At 46.2% G+C, this 21,350-nt stretch overlaps 1 protein-coding gene across 2 annotated transcripts in view; it reads left to right on the top strand.

The window, feature by feature from the left end:
* The first annotated feature begins 2,865 nt into the window (after positions 1-2,865).
* Positions 2,866-21,350, top strand: part of MOCOS (molybdenum cofactor sulfurase) — a 41,067-nt gene continuing 22,582 nt past the window's right edge. Inside the window, exons 1-8 of one of the 2 annotated variants that reach the window (XM_025038697.1) lie at positions 2,866-3,161; positions 7,205-7,294; positions 10,167-10,233; positions 11,155-11,796; positions 14,898-14,974; positions 16,882-17,081; positions 18,236-18,352; positions 19,692-20,153. In XM_025038697.1, the coding sequence (XP_024894465.1) occupies positions 3,128-3,161; positions 7,205-7,294; positions 10,167-10,233; positions 11,155-11,796; positions 14,898-14,974; positions 16,882-17,081; positions 18,236-18,352; positions 19,692-20,153 (1,689 nt within the window). In that variant the 5' untranslated portion in view covers positions 2,866-3,127. Of the gene's footprint in view, positions 3,162-3,197; positions 3,475-7,204; positions 7,295-10,166; positions 10,234-11,154; positions 11,797-14,897; positions 14,975-16,881; positions 17,082-18,235; positions 18,353-19,691; positions 20,154-21,350 lie in introns of those variants that run through there. The other variant, XM_006919958.3, reaches the window with a different exon arrangement.

Here is a 21,350-nt window from a genome sequence, read left to right as displayed (position 1 = left end):
ATAGCATCAAATCCTCCTGAGCATATAATGCCCTGGACAGAGTCAAGGGTTTGAAGATATTTCTTGACTGAATGGTAGGTAGGTCAGTGATTTTTAATGACCAAGAGTGCTGCACTGTCATCGAAGAACACAACAGAGTGAAGAGGTAACATACAGAAAGGGAGAAAATATTGCAAATCATATATCTGATGAGGGGTTACTATCCAGAATATGTAAAGAACTCCAATTCAACAATAAAAAAATAAAAACTCAACCGAAAAAATGGGCCAAGGACTTAAATAGACATCTCTCCAAAGATGTACAAAGGGCACATGAAAAGATGCTCAGCATCACTAATCATTAGGGTAATGCAAATCAAAACCACAATGAGATGCCACCTCACACTCAGTAGGATGGCTACTACGGAAAAAAAAACAAAAAACAAAAAACCAGAAAGTAAGTGTTGGTGAGAGTGTGGAGAAACTGGAACACCTGTGCACTGTTGGTGGGAACGTAAAATGGTACAGTCACTATGGAAAACAGTATGGCAGTTCCTCAAACATTAAAAATTAAATTACCATTTGACCCAGCAATCCCACTTCTGGTTATATATACAAAAGAATTGAAAGCAGAATTTCAAAGAGATATTTGTACACCTATGTTCGTAGCAGAACTATTCACAATAGCCAAGAGGTGGAAGTGATCCAAGTGTTCATTGACTGATGAATGGATCCACAAAATGTGGTATATACATACAATGAAATATTATTCAGCCCAAGGAAATCCTGTCACGTGCTACAATACAGATCAACCTAGAGAACATTATGCTAAGTGAAATAAAGCAGTCACAAAAAGACAAATAATGTATAATTCCACTTATAAGAGGTATCTGGAGTAGCTGAATTCATAGAGACAAAATAGAATGAATGATGGGAAGGTTGAAAAGGGAAGATGTTATTTAATAGTTACAGGGTTTAAGTTTTGCAAGATGAAAAGAATTCTGGAGATTGGTTGCATGACAATGTGAATATACTTAACACTACTGAACTCTGCATGAAAATAGCTAAGAAGGTAAACGTTATGTATTAAAAACATTTTTTTTTAAAAGGTTCCGACTTGGCTCATTCAGATTGTTCATCAGGCAAGCCTGTCCTAAAGTAGCACCCCTGTGGATTTGGGACTACTTTACCTGGCCATAGAAGTGATAATCCTTATGTTCCCAGGAAAACGACCTAGGCGTTCAGGTAGAGCACAGTTCATGGACCCCAGAGTTCGAATCACCCAGGCTAGTTAGAAACAGAACTTCAGGCCCCATCTAAAACTTAAAGAATCAGTATCTGCATTTTAGTAAATTTCCAGGTGATTCATGCAAGTTAATAATGAAAAAGCCTGGCCTAGAAGAGAGCCTCACTGGGAAGTAGGGCATTAAAAGGAGTGAGGAGCATACATAGTACAGTTGCTGGGAGGATCAACCCCATCACTCTCCCATTTTAGAGATGAGGGTAAATCGAGGCCCTGAGAACCACAGTGGTACCAGACAGGTTGCCGAACACACTTACTTGGCTGAGCTCTGGAGACCAACTTCCTAAGTGCTAGCTTGTCCTTCTGTGTGTGCCCTTAACAAATTATTCTTTCTCTGCCTCAGCTTCCCCAACTGTCAAAGCCACCTCATAGATCTGCTTATTTAATTGTTGAATCATTAGTACAGGTAAGAGTGTACACGTGCCCAGTACAGTGCTGGTGCGCAGGGAGGGCTCCATAAAGCTAGGTCTCATTATTGTTTCCCAGTCACATTTACCGGAGGAATTGCAGTGAGTAGGGGTCAAGATGACATCAGAGACATAGATTCCCGCTCGAAGTATGGCCAGAAGGTATGCAGAGGAGGGCGAAATGGAATGATGCTTGTTGAGTAAGGGCCTGGGGATTCAGCGGTGAGCCAGAGGAGCTGGGGCGGTCTGTGGGCAGAGGCCTCCGAGGCACAGGGCACTGGGCACCTACCAGCTTTAGTTCTGCAGCCTCAATGACCTCCCACCACCCACCGCCGCCACCCCTCCCCTACTCCCCCAAGGTCTCTCTCCCACTTGGTACTGCCAGTCCGGCGGCTAGGCTAGGAGGAGAAGGGCTGCGCACGGCGCTCCGTGGCTCTCACGATGGGCCACGGCGGGCGGGGGTGGGGGCAGAACCCACCGGGAGCTTTTTGTACAGGCAGAGGCTGGGCCCAAGAGTCTGCTGCAAGTATCCTCACTTCACGCGTCCCACGGCGCCGGCGGCCCACGCACTAGAGGTGGCCCGGCTGCAGCGCAGTCAGTGAGTTTGTGGCATGGGCGCCCTTCCCACCTCCCCCCATCACCGTATGCCTCGAGAGCCAGTGGTCCACTCCTGCGCCCCCACCTTGGGTTCTTTCAACCGGCCCAAATCTGAACCCCTCCCCCTACTTGGTTCTACACCGCGCACCTCGTCTAGACCCCCAGTACCTGGTCCCCTTTCACTCCACTCCCTGAGGCGGGCCCCGCACCTAGGATAGCTCCTGAGGGCGCCCCCACCTCATAACTGGGCCCCACTTCGTGCACCTGCCCGCCCGTCCCGAAGCCCGGCCCAGCACTTCCCGAACGTGGGTTTGGCCTGCCCTCCACACTTGACGCAAATGGTACCCCGGGAGAAAAATCTCTGCCTCCCTCAGCCGGGATGTAGGCGCGGGTGCGGAGCGGAGGAAGCTCACTTGTCCGGGTCGCCTCCTAGCTTCCAGGTTCGGACGGTGCGCAACCGTCGATTTTATTAACCAGCGTCGTAGATCCCCAATCTTGTTTTTCCTCCACCCCTTGCTCAGCGCATTCTCACAAACGCTGAGCACACCCCCTCTGGGGAACGCTAACCGATGTGATTCCTTGCAAACGCCCCGCCCCGCCCAAGAGAGTCCCGCCACGTAGAGTGAGGGTCCCGGGAGCCGCGAGGAGCTCTGGCCTGGGAGAGTCGGGGGGAGGATCGCTAGATTCCAGGATGCCGAGAAGGAAGAAGCAAGTCTCTGCTTCTTCCACCAGCCTCTCCATGGAGAACTTAGTATTCCGAGTGTCAGGGAGCATCTCCGTGGGCTCCGTCAGGAAGCTGTTCAAAGCTACAACCAAAACGGGCATTCCCTCCCTCCTCCCCCATGTGGGAACAGAGCAGGAAAGAAATGAAACTCGGTGAGTCAGCGCGGCCGGTCCCCAGAGCGCCGCCCCTCGGCCGCGGACCCGGTGCCACCGGCGGGCGGAGAGGCGCGACCCGGGCGTGGCGGGGGCGGAATCCTCAGGGGCCGGCCTGGGCATTTCTCCGGGCCGGGCCGACCCGGATCGCGCGGCAGGCAAGCCTGGGTCATGGCCGGCGAGGCGGCGCAGCCGGGTCCGGAGATCCTGGACTTCGCACGATTCCGGGACTCGAGCACGCAGCCAGTGGTCTACGGCTACGGCCAGCGCAGCCTGCGCGAGCTGCGGGCGCGCGAATTCCGCCGCCTGGAAGGTGAGGACGGAGGGGACACCTGCGCGAAGCTGGCTGGGCGGCCGTGAAGGGGAGGGAAAGGTTTCTGGAGTCCAAGTGGAAGGAAGGCGCTTTTTGCTCCAGGTGGGAGCGGCGTTACCTGATTTGGGCTCATTTTGAATCGAAAGACCTGGAGGGATGTGTCTACGCACCCACTTCGTGGATACGGCTCCTTTGGTCCCACCTGCAGCCCCAAGACTTCTTGCTACTCTCGATCCGTAGACATTCCAGGCGGTACAGGACCAAACTAGTCCTTTTTCACCTGACCGCATCCTCTGCGAACAGGGCTTACGATTCTGCTTTTGCTGGCTGCGAGACTCCCAACTCAAAAGGTCCAACTGGAACCAGGGTTGCAAAATGCAGAAATGTCCAACGGTGGCTGTTCAAATGCTCGCCTGGGGACAGGAGCGGTGTGTGGGCTGCCAGCACACAGGGTTGGCACCGTGATTCCGCCAGCGCGCCGAGTTGGGGATCGAGAGGCTGTGGCCGCTGAACAGGAGCCCCGCAAGGCTGCGCTCCAGTCCTCTGGGATGGCTCACAAGCAGCTTTTATTTTCGAGCCTTTTCTCACCCTTGCGCTCAGAACAATGCCTCCGAACTCGAGCTCCCTGGGGGACCTGAAGGATTAGGAAACCTTGAAATTTGAGCTTTGAGTCCAAGGCGAGCCTGTGAATTGGACGTGAGGACGGGATCACAACGAGGCTTTGCGTTCCGCAAGGTCGAACAGCTTGATTAAATTTGAAGACAAGCTCGATCTGGCCCTGTGGCGGATCCTGGCCCATTACTGCAGGGCGGGAGGGGGCCCTGCACAGGGTCTGAGTAACCCTTTTGCTAGGGACCTTGAGTGAGAGGCTTCTTGGAACCTTAGAACCGTTTGAGCAGGGAGAGCCCTCAGATTAAGAGGGCTGGTCGTGGCGCGGGGCATCCGGATTTGAGTGTATTTATTATGTAGTGATGAACAGTCGGTGAGTGTTCCCTTGTTTGTGGCAGAACAGCAACCATGACTTACCTCTTATTAATCAGATAGCTAATTTCAGCTCTTTGGGTCATTTCCTTATCTTTTCATTAGTTACCGACTCTTTTTTTCCCCTTAGGGACTTTGAGGGCTGTGGCCTTCTCCTTGTTTGTCCCCTGTCTGTCGTTAAGTAGAGGCTCAGATGGAAGACATAGGGCCTTCTGGCTGCCTCTACTCCCTCCCCATTCTTCAAAGTCCTATAGTCACCTGCTGGAGACAGCCCCTAGTCCCTCTACTTGCACATTCTCTCTCCAAACTTTTTTATTGTAGAAATTTCCTACCCACAAAAATAGACTGGTACAATGAATGCCTACAGGTGAGGAAGGATAAAGGAAGGCTTCCCATTCTTTTGAAGCAAATCCCAGAGCTTGTAATCATTCAGTCCATAATTATTTCAGTGCCACGCCCCCATAATTCCCTAATCCCCTCCAGCTCTGATCTCTCACACCATCATTGGCTGACCCCTCAACACCACCCTGGGAAAGTAGAGGTGTGTTCTGGGCCCCTCCTTGTTTGTCCTTGAGAGAACATCACTTTCCCCCTCAAATGTATAATTTAGGTTTGATAGCCAGAATTTCAGGCTGGGCTTCAGAGCCCCTTTAACATCTACTGTACAGATGCTCCTCGCCTTACCCTGGCGTGACCTCCCGATAAACTCATCGAAAGTTGAAAATATTGTAAGTTGAAAATGCACTTAATGCACCTAAGCTATTGAACATCATAGCTTAACCTAGCCTACCTAAAACACTTACACATTAGCCTACGGTTGGGCAGAATCATCTACGGATGAGTACACTGTAGAGCACTGGTGTTTACTCTGGTGACCACGTGGCTGGCTGAGAGGTGCGGCTCACTGCCACTGCCCAGCATTTACAGGAGATTGTATTGCACATCACTAGCCCAGGAAAAGATCAAAATTTGAAGTATGGTTTCTGCTAAATGTGTATCGCTTTTGCACCATTGTTAAGTCAAAATGGCTTAAGTAAGCCAAACCATAAGTCTGTACTTGTGGCAGAATTGTGTGCACCCTTATTTATCTATATATTTATTTAGTGCAAGTTCCCAGCATTTCCTCTATATTACGGCTGAGGTAGGCTTTTGTGGACTAAACTCGCCCTCCCACCACTAGGAGTCTTGGAACATAGCCACTTTTCTTTTTTTTTTCCTTATAGGGCAGGCAAAAACAAACAAAGTAAACCAAAATAACCTCCACCTCCTCTTCCTTCTTCCTCTCTCCATAGTGTTTCTGCAGGTTTGAGAATTTGTCAGGTTAATGATAGCTCTGGATAATTAAGTGCTTAACCTTGAAGTATGAAGTATTTTGCCTAATCAACTGGATGAGAATTTCCTTGTCTTGGTGTATATACAGGTGTGGTTCAAGTGGTTTTTGAAGCCCGAGGGTGCTAATTGATTGCCACTCATGCTGAGTGGAACTGAGAACTGAAAGAGCATAACCCAGAAGAGATGCTGACATTTCCTTTCTTGATTGCCAATTGGTTTTGGGATTATTTGCCTACTTCTTATAACAGCTGAACCTTGTGGAGTGTTTAATGTGCCAGGCATGCGTAAAACCATGCGATAAACTAGGAATAAAGGAAATTTAATCAGCCTGATGAAGGCCATCTATTAAAAAACCACAACTAACATCATACTTAATGGTCAAAGATGGAAAAACTAAGATCAGGAACAAGACAAGGATGTCTGTTCTCACCACTTCTATTCAACATTGTACTAGAGGTTCTAGCCAGGCAAAAAAATGAAATAAAATGCATCCAGATTGGAAAGAAAGAGTAAAACACCTCTGAAAATATCTCAGAGTTTGTTCTATGTTAGTACTTATAAAGTACTAGACAAATGTACAATAACTATTTTAAATACATGTTTATGGGCATTTAAGTCATTGCTATTATAATCAGTGCTGCACTGAATATCCTCATAGACAGGCCGTTACACCAAAGCACGGATATTTATAAGATCAATTTCTAGAAGAAAAATTGCTACATTAAAGACAGTTTGCATTTTAAACTGTTACCAATATTGCCAAATTGTTGTCCATAAGGAAGTTGTGCCAATTTGTCCCCCTACCAGCGATGTATCAGTGGACCTGTTTTCCCACACCCACACCCACACAATGAGTTGATCTTGGCCATCTGATAGGTAAACCTTAATACTTACTCTCATTCAGATTTGCCTTTCTCTGTTTCTGGAAGAGGATGGAAAAGTCATTTACATTCCTAGCATTCTCTGAAGCTCTCAAAACTGTTCTAGGGTTGAGAGATGTAGAATTCACCATGGGAAAGCAGAATCAGGACTCACTTACCAGAGAAGCCACACAGAAACTCCAGAATAGGGTGTGAGTCATAACATGAACTAGATTTACTGTCATTAATCACAGATGTCTGTTGGGCTCTTCCTCTGTGTGGGATGCTTTGCCAGGTTCATAAGAGAGCTGATTAATCAAGAAAGCTCTCTCAGGGCTCTAAATGCCTTTAAATATTGAAAGTGTAGTTTTCCCATTGCTTATCCCTACACTTGGATTAAGAAGCACATATCAAGAAGCTGGGAGATATGAGTGGCCTGATGTTATGTCTAAACATGTCAAATGGGCACTGCTCAAATTTACACAAACCAGGTCTAGGTAAAATCAGTGGAAAATCTCTGAAAAATAGCTACAACTTTATTTTGTGTTTTCTTTCAGGAACCGTCTACCTTGACCATGCAGGAGCCACATTGTTCCCCCAGAGCCAGCTCACAAGCTTCACTCATGATCTCATGGAAAATGTTTATGGTAAAGAAAAACACTTCATAATGGATATTTGCACTAAACATGAGTCAACTACATTCAGATGATATATCATTGCCTAATAAATGTTGGATTAATAGACTGGGCACCCAAAGCTGAATAAGCCCCCTAGAGGGGGGTGGTCAAGCAAATACCCAGGGTCATTCCTATATGCATGTGTTGCCAGGGAGAACTGGCTCAGGGACACATAAGTTACTTCCAGAAGAAGGGGTCAATGTTAAGAAGGCACAGAGATACAAAGGTTCTGTATTTGGTTGTGTGATGACCCTGTGGGACTGGCATGACGCAGAGAGGAGGCAACAGGAGCAACTTTCATTCATTCTTTCATTATATTTATTATAGTCTTCTATAAATATTTGTTGAGCCGCTCTGGTATTGGGGGCATCGTGTGTAATGGAGACCAAGTAAACACAGTCCCTGCCTTCGTGGACTATGATGTAGTCAAGACAAGACTTTAATCAAGTGATCTCCAAATACATGTAAATTGCCGCTGGTGCCTGAGAGTTCTGGATCTGCAGAGTGACAGTGGGCTGGCAGTGTGAGTGTCAGGAAATTTCCTTAGGAGTGCAGTGAATGCTGGAAGATGAGCAGGAATTTACTCGAAAAGGAGTGAAGGGCATTTTAGGCAGAGGGAACAACATGAGCCAAGACCCTGCTGTGGTTTCAGGAACCAGCCTGGGGACATGGAGGGGAGGAGATCAGTGGATGTATGAATAGGAAGGCAGGTAGATAGATGTCTTATAGGTTCTCCGTAGAGTTTATCTTTATTCTAGAAACAATGGGCAGTCATGGAAGGTATTAATCAGCAGCATAATGTGATCGGGAGATAACTTTGGAGAGGGAGTGTGAAATAACAATAGCAAATATAGCAATGGTAATGATAACAGCAATAAATGTTAATAATATATAAATAACCTGCACTGAGCAGTTGTTGTGCTTCTGTTGCTTTTCCAAATGCTTCATCTCTATTATACCTCTATGCTCCCACAAACTAAGTCACAGCTTTTGTTATCAAACGAGCTAAGATACAGGTTCTGCCATCACTCTTGTTGTGCAGGTGAGGGACCTGGGCTCCAGAGAGGGCAGGTAATTACTCTGAGGCCACCCAGTCAGGAAGCGCTGGAGCTGGGGAAGTTGAGGGAGCTGAGTCTCTAGGCAGTTTGGCTCCAGGGCACAAGCCTTGAGTCTCCACCAAACTGCCTGGTTCATGATGGTACTGTCACGCCACACTAAGGGCAGCAGATATTTAAGTCTAGGGAACAATCTCCAGGAAAGATGCCAGTGAGAGACTTTATCTTGATTTTAATCTGTGATTTGCAAAGAGACCTACAATTCTCCTTCCTTAACTTTCTGCAAGAGTGATAACTGTAGGAAAGGTGCTGGCCTGAGAGACAACAGAATTGAGACTGCAGGTGTTCCTAATGTTGCCAGGCTGAAAACCAGGGTGATGGAAGGCAACCCAGGTAAGTACTGAGTCCCTCAGGTCATTAGCTAATGAGGAAAAGGAACACTGGGAGCTTCAAGAGACAGACATCCAGTGTGACCCTACAGGGTGGTTTGAGGGAAAACAAAAACAAAAACAACTCTAAAACAAGAAGAAAAAAATCAAGATTTGCCTTAACATGCACATGTGGTCCTGCTCCTGAGAAATGCTGGTGACTGGGCCCTGAAGGTCATGCCCTTTGAAAGGTCTGTGTTGACATCTGGGGGCCATGTTTTGAGGGAGATAATGATATTCTGGGACGCACACAGGGGGAACACCAGGAGTGGGGAGAAAAACTAGAAATTGACAAAGGGAGGGTGAAATTGGCAGAGCCTTTAGCCATGAGAATGGGTGGCTAAGGAGAGTCATGATGGTACCCTTCACATATCTGGAGGAAGAGATAGATGTGTTTCTGTAGAAACAATGCCAGTGGGAAGCGTGTGAGCTCAGGGCAACAAAAGAGGACTTCAGTTAAGTGGAATTTGTGGCTCTGTCTCATGGTCAGGGGAAAGGGCAGCCTCCTGAGATTGTGTACTTAGCTCCCTGGAGTTAAGGAACAGGACTGGTCTGGCCACCTGGTGGGAAACTTGTAGAAAAAGTTCCTGCACTGGCGGGGCTGCCTCTAAGCCAACTTCCTGTTCCAAAATGCTCTCCTGGATCATGTCCTATTTTACTAGTGAGTAGAGGGGCTTTTTTTTTTTTTTTCCCTTTGTTTGTTTAACAGTTTTCTTGAGTTATATTTTATATATCATAAAATTCACCTATTTCAAGTGTATAATTCAATGATTTTTAGCAACTTTACCGAGGTTTAAATTTAGAATATTTTTATCCCCCTAGTAAGATCTCTGATGCCCATTTATAGTTGATCTCTGTTGCTCCTCCAACCCCCCAACATTTCCACCCCCTCTTCCCCCACTTTCGTCCCAGGCAACCACTCATCTACTACTTTCTGTATCTTTATTCAATTACCTTTGCTGGACATTTCCTATAAATCGACCATACAATATGTGATCTCTTGTGTCTGGCATTTTTCACTCAGCAAGCTTTTGCGATTCATTCGTGACATAGCCAACAATTTCTTCCTTTTTAATGCTGAATAATTTTCTATTGTGTGGATATGCCATATTTTATCTATCTGTTTACCAGCTGGTGGACATATGTGTTCCCAGAATTTGGCTTTACAGATAGAACTGTTATGAACACCTACATGTGAACACGTTTTCTTGTCTCTTCAGTATACAGGAGTGGAATCACTGGGTCATATGGTAGTTTTATGCTTAACTTTTTGAGGAACTGAGGGAGAGAGTTTTGGAGGAACAAAAAAGAAGAGATCATAAATAGTGACTCGATGGCTTTGTCTTCGTAACCTGCCAGGTAATCCTCACAGCCAGAACATCAGCAGCAAGCTCACCCATGACACTGTGGAACAGGTGCGCTACAGGTGAGTGGGGGGTGCGCCAGCCTGAATGCCCCCCCCTTCACCCCCTGCTGCCCTGCCGTGTGTGGACTTCCTACCTACCACTTGCCAGCATCCCACAAAGGTTCTGAATTGGTTTCAGGAAGATCACATTCAGCTAAGTGGCCACACAATGATACACAATGATAAAGTTCAAGGAGAGAGGACAGGGAGGTGAGAGCGAGTAGGTAACAAGCTGGCCAGAAGCACAGATAGTCAGCATTGAGGTGGGCACAGACCAATGTGTGACTCTGGGATGGTGCCCGAGTTCCTGGGGGCCAGAGTGACAAGAAGTGACCCAGGTTCCTAAGTCTCATTTTCAGAGAGAAGAAAAAGTTTCTCTGGTTTTGCTTTTCATTTTCCATTAGGCATCTTGTTTTAGTCATCTTTCCTCCCCATTTTTACTAATATTTGCATGTTAAACAGCTCTTTATATTTTTCCACATGTAATAATTAGTTTTTGGTAAATAATTTCCAGGTGGTACTTGAAGTTACTTGAATCAATACAATTTCAAGTTATTTCCAATTTGAAAGGGATACTGGGTTGCCAATTTTAAAAGCAGCGTGAGACAAGTTGATGACTTAAAACTTATTATGATAGAGCTGGATAGTAGACCAAAGAGGGGGTGTTTTCAACAGTGAAGGTAGTTATGGATTTTCGTCTTATCCCGTGTCAGGTGGAGACTTGGGAAACAAGGTGATCTTACCAGTTTGAACCCATTTGTCATCTCTTCCCACAACTTCCTCTGTACCTGCCCTCATGTCACAGTTGGGGCTAAGCCAATCTGAGCTTTTTCCTAGCTATTAAGGAAGAGCGATGTCATATTTAGTAGAAATGCAACGAATTCCTAACACCGCACGTTGGAGTAAGATCACGCTGTTGCCGCACTGCTGTGCTCTTTCCAGGGTTCTGGCTCACTTCCGCACCTGCCCAGAGGACTACAGTGTGGTGTTCACAGCTGGGAGCACGGCTGCTCTGAAACTGGTGGCAGAGGCCTTCCCGTGGGTGTCCCCAAGCCAGGAGAGCAGCGGGAGTCGGTTCTGTTACCTCACTGACAGCCACACCTCTGTGGTGGGCATGAGGATGATCGCCACAGCCATGAACGTCACTTCTATCCCTGTCAGGCCGGAGGAGATGGAGTCAGCGGAGAAACGAGGGGCTGCTGCTGGTGACCCTGACTGCCAGCTTCCACATCTCTTCTGTTACCCAGCTCAGAGTAACTTTTCTGGAACCAGATACCCACTGTCCTGGATAGGAGAGGTCAAGTCTGGGCGGATGTGCCCCGTGAGTGCACCTGGGAAGTGGTTCGTGGTGCTGGACGCGGCCTCCTACGTGAGCACCTCGCCTTTGGACTTGTCGGTTCACCAGGCCGACTTTGTCCCCCTCTCCTTCTACAAGATCTTTGGCTTCCCCACAGGCCTAGGGGCTCTACTGGTGCATAATCGTACAGCTCCTCTATTAAGAAAAACCTACTTTGGAGGAGGCACAGCCGCCGCATACCTTGCAGGAGAAGACTTCTACATCCCAAGACAGTCAGTGGTGGAAAGGTAACCTCGATGTGGGAGTGGCTTGGGCAGAGTTCAGTGAGGCCAGAGTCTGGCCCGTGACGCCTATAGGATTGTGCAGGGGACCAGGCTGGGCCACTGGGGTCAGAGGAGTTGGCCATTGCTGTCAGGGACGGAGGCTGGCAGCAGGGCTCAGTTCTGGAAGGCAGAGATCGGCCGGAGTGTGCCACAGGCTGCTCAGTGAACTCTGCCCTCATTTGTGGGCTCCTTTATAGCTGTGGGGTGACAAGGGCCTGCAGGTAAGGGCTGCAAGCAGAGCAGGTGAGAGGCTCTTATGAGAGTCAGGAGGGTGGGCAACCAGGCCTTTGCCTGGAGCGCTGACAAGAGGTGGCAGCAATTAAAGCAGTGATTTAAAAGATTTGAAATAATGTGCATACAACTTGACAGCATAGCCGATTTTCAGCAGCTAGAATAGCTCAGCTTGGCCCTAGTTAATAAGAGGAATCAATTAAACTAGAGGCCACCAGACTTGGGGGCACTGTTAACAGCAGCAGCCTCTGTGAGCCCCGCTCTGAGTTACAAAGGATGTTTGAAGGCAGGCAGCACCTTGCCTTCAAATGGCAGAGGCCTCTGCTGGGGTTTGTTGGTATATGTGTCTTCCTCAGACTGCAGAGCAGGTGATAGGGGTTATGTCCAGGAATTTTCCAAATGGTTATGGCTGCGACCTGTAAGATCGAAAACATGAGAGGGTGAAGATGGTAGCTGAGCCAGGGTTCTGTTGGGTCCAACAGCAGAGGATACCATGGTGTCAGGGCAGGGAGCTACTCACCCTGCTGGTAACTGAGAAGGCCTGGGACCTGGATGAGAAAGGGGTCAGTCAGATCCCCAACAGACCCTGGTGCCGACTCAGAGACCCTGATACCCTGCAGATGGGGGCCTTGGCAAGAGAGCCATCTGTCAAGTGCGTAGACCCTGGGGCTGGACCCAGTGGGGAGTGAATGCCAGCTCCACTGCACACCAGCTGTGGGCACAGGGGCATGTGATGACCTCTGCACCTCCTATAAAGCGGACCTCTGAAAGGATGTGACTCTTTTAGAGCTAATATAGGTGAAGCACCAAGATACATTCTGAGCATATTTGATGACTCTTTTATTTGGACTTGATTGTAGTTGGGGGATTCTAAAACAGGAATGCTAACATAAAACTTTTTGAATCCAAGTGTGATAATATAGCACGTAATGTAACCAAGTGAGAAAATAATGACAGGCCGAACATAATATAAATTAAAGGCCAAACAAAATGACAATCTAAACTTTATTGAGCCAATAGGGCACTGAACACTGAGAGGAGCTAGGCAACTAATTATGGGCAGGCTGTGAGTGGGCTGGGCTGGACCAGACCTCTTTCCTTCGGTTTGGGTGGGTTGACTTACAGCAGGTGTCATACCAAGATTCCCAGAAAGCTGAATGTACTTATATACCATTAGAAACCTAATTTTTTTATTGTGAACTTAGGACTAGAGATTTAATAATCAACCCAGATGTTTCTTGAACATGTACCTGGACCATGATATTAATCTTTTATATTTGATAACCCAATGAGACACAACCTTTGGTGTAAACAAACTCCCTTTCTCCCTAAGAGTCTATTAATTATTGATTATTAAATAATTATTTATTAATGCTCAATTAATAATAAGTAAGTATTGGCTAATAATGTTTGATTAAAAATTAATTACTAATTCATTAGTGATTAATCAGTTAGTTGATTCATTATTGATTATCAATTCTGTATGTCTATTAATTACAATTTTATAGTTTTATAAGGACATTAATATTGCAGTAACAATATTATGAGCAAATGTTATCCCTAGAGTATTAAAATACAAAACACAATATTTCCATTGAAAGCTTCAACTTGCGTAAAGCCGTTTGTCACCATCCTTCATGCCGATGCTTGCTGAAACCTCCTCACTCTCTCCCAGCTTCCCCATGGCTCCTGCAGCAGCCAGAGGCATCTTGTCAAAGCCTAGGTCCGTCCCATCCTGTCACTCCTCTCTGCTCAGAGCCCTTGAGCCCATTATCTCATCTAGGGAAGTTCTCTGTATCTTCTACTACTTTCCACCTTGCCGGCTCACTCGGGCCCCATGGACCTCCTTGCTATTGGGGTGTGTGCCAGGCTCTGCCTGCTCAGGGCGTTTGCTGCATCCTCTTCCTGGAATGCTCTTCTCTCTGAAACTGTGAATTTAGCTATTTCAAAAATGAGCAGTTTGTCTTGCTCCCTTACTTCTACTTGGTCTCTGCTCAAACGATTTCCTTGGAGAAGACCTCCTCTGACCATCTCATCTAAAGCAGCTGCCAGCCTTCTGGCTCATACATCTTCATTGCACTTGTCACCACCTGGCTTGTTGCTTATTTGGCTTCTCTCTGCATGTTTGTTGCTTGTTTTTCTTTGTTTCTATGCTCCCTAGAGAATGGAAGTGTGTTAGGGCAGGGAATTTACCTGTCATGTTCACTGCTGCACATACTGTGTGCCGGGCACTGTCATGTTCACAGTGCCCAGCACACAGTGGACAGTAAAGATTTGATGAGTATTTTGACTATGTGAATAATTCTAAAATGCCAACATAATGACCACCTTGATAATCAGGAAGGGATGCTTTTGCTATAATGAGAACCTCATAATTTTTACAAAAGCCCAAGGCTCTATAGACTTTGAAATCATAGACTCATGTTAAGAACCCCGTAGCTGCATGGTTGATCACACTGAATTGATGCCCTGTCAGTGGGTCAAGAGCCTATAGCACTTGAGGTTTTGTCAAGTTTAAGGTCTTCCTGGGGGAAACAAAGCATCTCTCCACTTACTAATGTCTCAAGATGGTGATTGTCTTTCAAGGCCTTTTGTCACCACTGCCAGCCTGTCCTGAGAAAGCTGCAGAGTGGGTCAGGGACAGAGGCAGCCTGATGGGTCTTGGCATGCAAAGCCCTCTGTCTTCAGGAGAAGAGCAGTGGTTTATAAGGCAGCAGAGAGAAGGTATTCATAGATTATGGCTGAGTCTGGAATCAAAACCTCATTGCAAACCACAAAATACACCTGGAGGTGTTGGCCGCAGCTTGATCTTGTTTCCCTCACCATGGTTACAGGTTTGAAGATGGCACCATCTCGTTCCTTGATGTGATAGCGCTAAAACATGGGTTTGATGCCCTAGAGCGCCTCACAGGTAAGGGGACATTTTTATCTGTGTAGGATTTGCTCTGTTGCCCATGTCCTTGAGGGAGCCCCTGCACAGGTGCGATTCAGGTGAAGGAGAGAGAATCTGTGTGAGTGGCACATGGCAGCTGTACAGTGAATGCAATTGAAGCTGATCCTGAAGAACTTCAAAATGACTTCTGATGCAAGAACAAGAGACTGAGGCTGCGTGTGTGTGTGCGCGCGCGCGCGTGTGTGTGTGTGTGTGTGTGTTAAAAGAACATTTTAACAGGTAAGAGACATTCTAAATCAGGAGATTAATAGCTTCATAGAAGCAGAGGAGCTGTCTTGAGTTTCTACGCTGGTAAAGGTTATAGATCCTGAGACCTTATTTAGCTGTTACCTTGCTGGATTCTCCCTACAGCCTCATGGGGGAGCTAGATGATGAGCCTACTTTATCTAGGAAGGACCTTATGCTCAGGAAGATTAAAGCCTTCCCCAGGGCCAGGGAGCTGGCAATTGGGAGGGCTAGGATTTAAACTCAGGCCATACTAATGCCTTAACTTGGGCTTCCAACCACTGTCTCTGCTGCTGGCCTTTGCAATGATGCATAATTTTCCTTCCTGATGAATGCTTGGGGTGTGCGGGCGAATGGGGCACTCACCATAGGCTGATACACATACAGATGCCACTTCCCATCATATGGGGCCCGATACAAAGGTACAGGACTAGAGAAATCTGTCTGGTGAGCCAGATACCTACCGTTTCACTGTGCTACTGGGTGCCTGCCAGAGGCTAGGTTTCTAGAAATGCTGGCACTGCTTGTCCTGTTCACATGGAGATGGGATTTTGGTGAACCAGGGGCATGGCTTTAGCGGTTAGGTGATTCTCTCTCCCTCTTCTGCCTTCCTTCCCCCTCCCCCTCCCCCTCTTCCTCTCCACCTCTCACCATAGGACTGGGACCCTGCCTGCAGGTCTTCAGCCTTAACCTAACAGTGGGGCAGACAGGATTAATGGTACAGGGAGGTGAGCGGGCATCATCATCCATGACAAAGAGGAAATAATCAAGACAGACACTGAGAAATGATCCAGCTCCTAAGGAAAGGCTTAACAAAGTACCCAAACCACATATGGCAGGGTCTGAGAGGGCCAGGAGCACTTTTGAAAGGAAATTGACTAGTTTCCCAAAGAGCAAACTTTGATTTTTCCCACTTAATTGCTCTTTTAAAACAAAGATTGTGGTAAAATATATACAACATAAAATGCACCAGTTTAGCTAGTTTTAAGTGTGTAATACACTGGCATTAAGTACATTCACATGGATGCTATGCAGCCATCACCAGTATTCATCTCCAGGACTTTTTCATCATCCCAAACTGAAATTCTACTCATTAAACAGTAACTACCCATTCACTCTTTTCCTAGTTTCTAATAACCTCTATTCTCCTTTTTGTCTCTATAAATTTGCCTACTCTAGGCACCTTTTATAAGAGGAATAATACGATATTTGTCCTTTTTTGTCTGTATTATGTTGTAGTATGTATCCTTAATTGCTTTGTATAATATTAAAATGATTTAAATATTAACAAAAACAAACAGCAAAAAAAAATGATGCATTTAAAGACAAAATTGTACATTTTTTGCTATCTGTAAACCAAAGGTTCTAAATGATCTGAATACTTAAGTAACATTATTAAATAAAAAGAGGATAATGAGAATTCAAATGGAAAATTTAGCAACACTAAGCTGTTGCTTAGTACCAAAGAGCTATATACCCTTATTGTGTGGGCAGTTCCGTACAATATTTACACATTTTAAATCATTAATATTAGGTCCAAGTGTGCCAGTTATAATGACCTCATTTTCTTATAAATGAGTGAATTTCGTTCAAAGTTATTGATTCTCTTTGACACTTCATAACATCGTAATGTTTTTGAGGTGGAATGGAGAATATAAAGCAGCACACCTTCACCCTGGCTCGGTACACCTACACCGCCCTGTCCTCTCTCCGGTACCCCAACGGAGCCCGTGTGGTGCGGATTTACAGCGACTCTGAGTTTAGCAGCCCAGAGGTTCAGGGTCCAATCATCAATTTTAATGTGCTCGATGAGAGTGGCAACGTCATTGGTTATTCCCAGGTGGGTATTCTTTTCGTCTTGCTGATGTGTTCACAAGAGAATCGCTCTTGTCTGGATCTTTTCCGGCCCTGACGTTTGCAGTCAAGGCCTCTGGGCCTTTGCAATAGGTGTTATGGAGCTCGTGCATGGTTGCAGAGGCCACAGACCCTTCCTAGGAGGCGCTATACTTCCGTTTCTACATAGTTCTAACAAGCGTGGCTATTTAATTCTTCAGCTCTCTTTATTCAGCCAGAAATGGTCGATTTCAAGTAGGAAGAAAGAAGCCAAGTCTCCGATAGCAGTGGAAAGGGACAGCTGAGAGCTTGTCAGCAAGGGGAGACACCCTACATAGTGTAGACAGAAAAGCAATGTAGACAGAACACATCTGAGGTAATTTTATGTACAGATGGCTTGGTAGCCCCAGCAATACATGAGACCATATCACAGTGGCACATAAAATCATGGGCTGGTCACGACTATTTGCATGCTCCATGGGTAAGCAGATATCTTTTCAAGATAGTGATTTTATTTCCTTCAGATAAATACCCAGAAGTGCATTTCCTGTATTGTATAGTAGTTCTATTTTTAATCTTTTGAGGAAACTCCATACTGTTTTTCATAGTGGCTGCACCAATTTGCAATTCCACCAGCCGTGCACGAAGGTTCCCTTTTCTTCGCATCCTCCCCAACACTTGCTATTTCTTATTTTCTTGATAGTAGCCATTCTACCAGGTGTGAAGTGATAGCTCATTGTGGTTTCGATTTGCTTTTTCCTGATGATTATTGATGTCGAGCACCTTTTTATGTTCTTGTCGGTCATTTGTATGTCTTCTTTGGAGAAATGTCTATTGAGATCCTTCTGCCTGTCTTTTAATTGGATCATTCATTTTACATATGAGCTCTTAACTTGGAATTTGACCTGAATTTGCTATTTTCACTTTTCTCAGGCATACATCTATAACCCACTGGATAAACTTTAATTATCAGTAACATTTTATAAAATGTGTTTCATAAACCTGTGATAGATCATGGCACTTTATGGCAAAATTCCAGGCTCATATTTTCATTTTAATGTTAGAAAAGAGAGATCTAAATATCGATCTGAAATTCTCCCAGGCGATCAGAACAAAACTGGGCATTTCTAACACTGGTTCCATGTCACATTAAATCTGCAGGTGGATAAAATGGCTAGTCTTCATAACATCCACGTGCGAACTGGCTGCTTCTGTAACACTGGGGCCTGTCAAAGGCACCTGGGGATAAGTGACGAGATGGTCAAGAAGCATCTTCAGGTTGGTATTAGACCCTGCGTGCCAAATGCTAGTCTGCAAGACCCAGTGGTGATACCACCAACTGCACTGGAGGCATGTTCATGTGCCTGGGATGGAGGCTGGTTCACGTCTTTGAACCTACCCTAGGGATGTGCAAAGAGAAAGGGGCCAACGAAAATAGAAATGCTTCAAGATAGTATCTCTATGAAGTCATTTTTTATTTTGAGGGCAAAAATGTACAGGCGGAAGAGGGATTTTAAGAGGGGGCAAACATATGTGGGAATGTTTTCATATGTGCAGAGAGGGCCTTTAATTAGTTCAGTCCTACCAGAGTAAAAGCTCTAAGCTAGAGTTAGCTTATGGTTGGGCTGGGTGAGGAGAAGAACCCGCCAGGGGGCATTCTGCATCTGTCAGAATCCCTTCCCTCTCTGTCTCCCCCTGGGCTGAGGTTTTTCACTTTCGGGTATAGCTTGTTTCAAACCATTTCATAAGAATAGTTTGAGTGGCAAAGAGCCCTTATTTATTTCAGAATAATTTCTAACTTGAGTTTCTTTTGGTTGTTACTAAATATTGTCTGTACTAAATCCCAACCAGCCATGAACTGGGTTTTATTTTAAAAGTGAGGGAAGCTCAGAACACAAACAAATGAAGTTCCAGATGTAATATTTGATCCCATGGAATGCCGTGGCCCTGTCTCTTTGGGTGACTGACTTGGGTTCAGTGCTGGGGGAGGAAGGTGTCTGGGGCAGTGACCAATACCAGGCAGCTGAGCTTGGAGAGGCTTGGGGACCTCTTGCTTTTCTTTCCCCACCTCGCAGAAGAGGCACTCACACTGCCTTTGGTCTTCGTAGTGGCTTTAGGTTGGTCATTCATAGAGGCAGAATTCCTGTTTCACCTTCTTGTCAAAGGGCAGCTCTTGAGAATGCATGTCTCCCTTTAGTTCTGAGAGAGGCTAATGAGCGTGGCCAGCAGGTGTTTCTCCCACCTCAGCTCCGGGTAGACCAAGCAGTTGACCCTTCAGTGCTTCTGAAACTTTGGTCTGTCTTTTGATACCTATGTGAATTGGCTCTGTGCAAAGCTCTGGGGAAATGCTTTCCATGAAGTATTTCTCTTAAACTTTTTAATGACCCCTTGAGATTGGTGTTGACTCCAGGTTACACTTGAGCAAAGTGAGATCTAGAAAGTGAGCCCCTGTGCTGGTGAAACTTTGTCTCAGGCACACAGCACATCTTAGAGTTGTAGTTCTGTTTTCTGAGTCAATTTTATTTTGTAAAATGAACAATATTTGTTTTACAAATTTTTTCTAATTGATCCATGAGGAATGAGTCACTCTAGATGAGTTATTTCCCTTTTCTTCTAGGCTGGCCATGTCTGTGGGGATGATGTAGACCTCATAGATGGGCAGCCCACAGGATCTGTGAGGATTTCATTTGGATACATGTCTACGCTTGAGGATGCCCAAGCCTTTCTCAGGTTCATCATAGCAACCCGACTGTGCCCGTCAGGTGGTCATCCTATCCCTCAGGCCACCCCTGGGGAGGCTGGAGCCCCACCAGCAGAGAGTGAGGCTCAGAACACCATGACTGTCACCATGGATGGACATAGTTCCTCACCTGAGGAAGACACTCGTCCAAACTCCAGGATTTGGAATGACTTGCCCACAGCTGTGGATGCTGTGAGTTTGCACCCACCTGTGCTGAAGGCCACCAGGACCCAGCAGACCCCTTCAGGGAGAGCTGCAGGAGTTCTGGATGGAGGCCTTGGGTCACATGTCGTCACCAACCTTTACCTCTACCCAATCAAATCCTGTGCTGCATTTGAGGTAAGGGTTTTAATGGCAGCATTTTGTTTGCTTTATAATGTTTTTTTTTTGTTTGTTTTTAACAAAGTAGAAAAAGTACAGTAAGTAGAGAAAAGCATGCAGAAAATCCCACTTACATTCAGAGTATTGTGACACATGAAGCTGTTCTCATTTCGCCTTCCTTAGTTTGGGCTGACTTAAACATCGCTCTGATCGCAGAGACCCCCGAGGGGACCCTGTTTCTGAGTGGTGAACACCTACTAACTGTTAACAATTATGGATGCAACTTTCACTAAATGCATGGGCCAGGTCCCTGCTGAAGCATTTTATATGCTTTGTTTCATTCAGTTCTTAAAACAACAATATGAGGTACATAGTAATATCATCCCCATGTTATAGATATGGAGCCTAAGAGCTATTGAGGTTAAGCACTTTACCCCGGTCACTTGCTAATAAATGATAGAGCAAGGGTTTGAACCCAGGTCTGCTGACTCCTTGGGGCCATGCTCTTATGTGAATTTTCTGCTCAGCTCTTCCTGTGGAAGTGAACTATGTTATGCCTTGCTGTGTGCTGGCTTGGTGGTCACCTGACCTGGGAGACTAAAGTGCTTGCCTTGGCTGGCCAGCCAGCTCTGGCCACCCTACTGTGGCCAAACTGAGGCTATCTTTCTATAATCTGTGTGGGTCCCAAGTCCCAGGCTAAGGCCCCAGACTCCTAAGCCTCTTGGATGACAGGCTCCCTGGCTCCTGATGGGACATACCATGATCAGGGTTGTTTGTCACCTGTATTTCAAAGTGGTCTCACAGGAGCCTGTCTTCCAATCTGAGGCCATAAACAAGCAAGTTCACCTCCACTCAAGTGGAGGCAGGTGAGGAGTCTGTGTTTCATTGTGGATCAGTACTCTGTTTTTACAGATGGTTTATGTTCCATAGGACAGCCACAATGCACAGGTGGCACGAGCGGGAATTAGTGGTGGTCACCTGACCTGGGAGACTAAAGTGCTTGCCCTTGGCTGGCCAGCCAGCTCTGCACAATGCACAGGTGGCACGAGCGGGAATTAGCGTCTCATTGTACAGATGAGGATACGGAGGCTCAGTAAGGTTTTACATTTTGCTAAAGGTCTCCCATCCATTTGCACATTAAAAAACTACATACTGAGCACCTGCTACCTGCCAGGCCCTGGGCCAGACCTAGTGTAAAGTGATGAGTAAAATGGA

The sequence above is a fragment of the Pteropus alecto genome, unplaced genomic scaffold, assembly GCF_000325575.1.
Source record: "Pteropus alecto unplaced genomic scaffold, ASM32557v1 scaffold146, whole genome shotgun sequence".
Classification (NCBI taxonomy): Eukaryota; Metazoa; Chordata; class Mammalia; order Chiroptera; family Pteropodidae; genus Pteropus; species Pteropus alecto.
The sequence above is the reverse complement of the archived record's forward strand: the minus strand, read 5'-3'. Positions and strand labels throughout refer to the sequence as shown.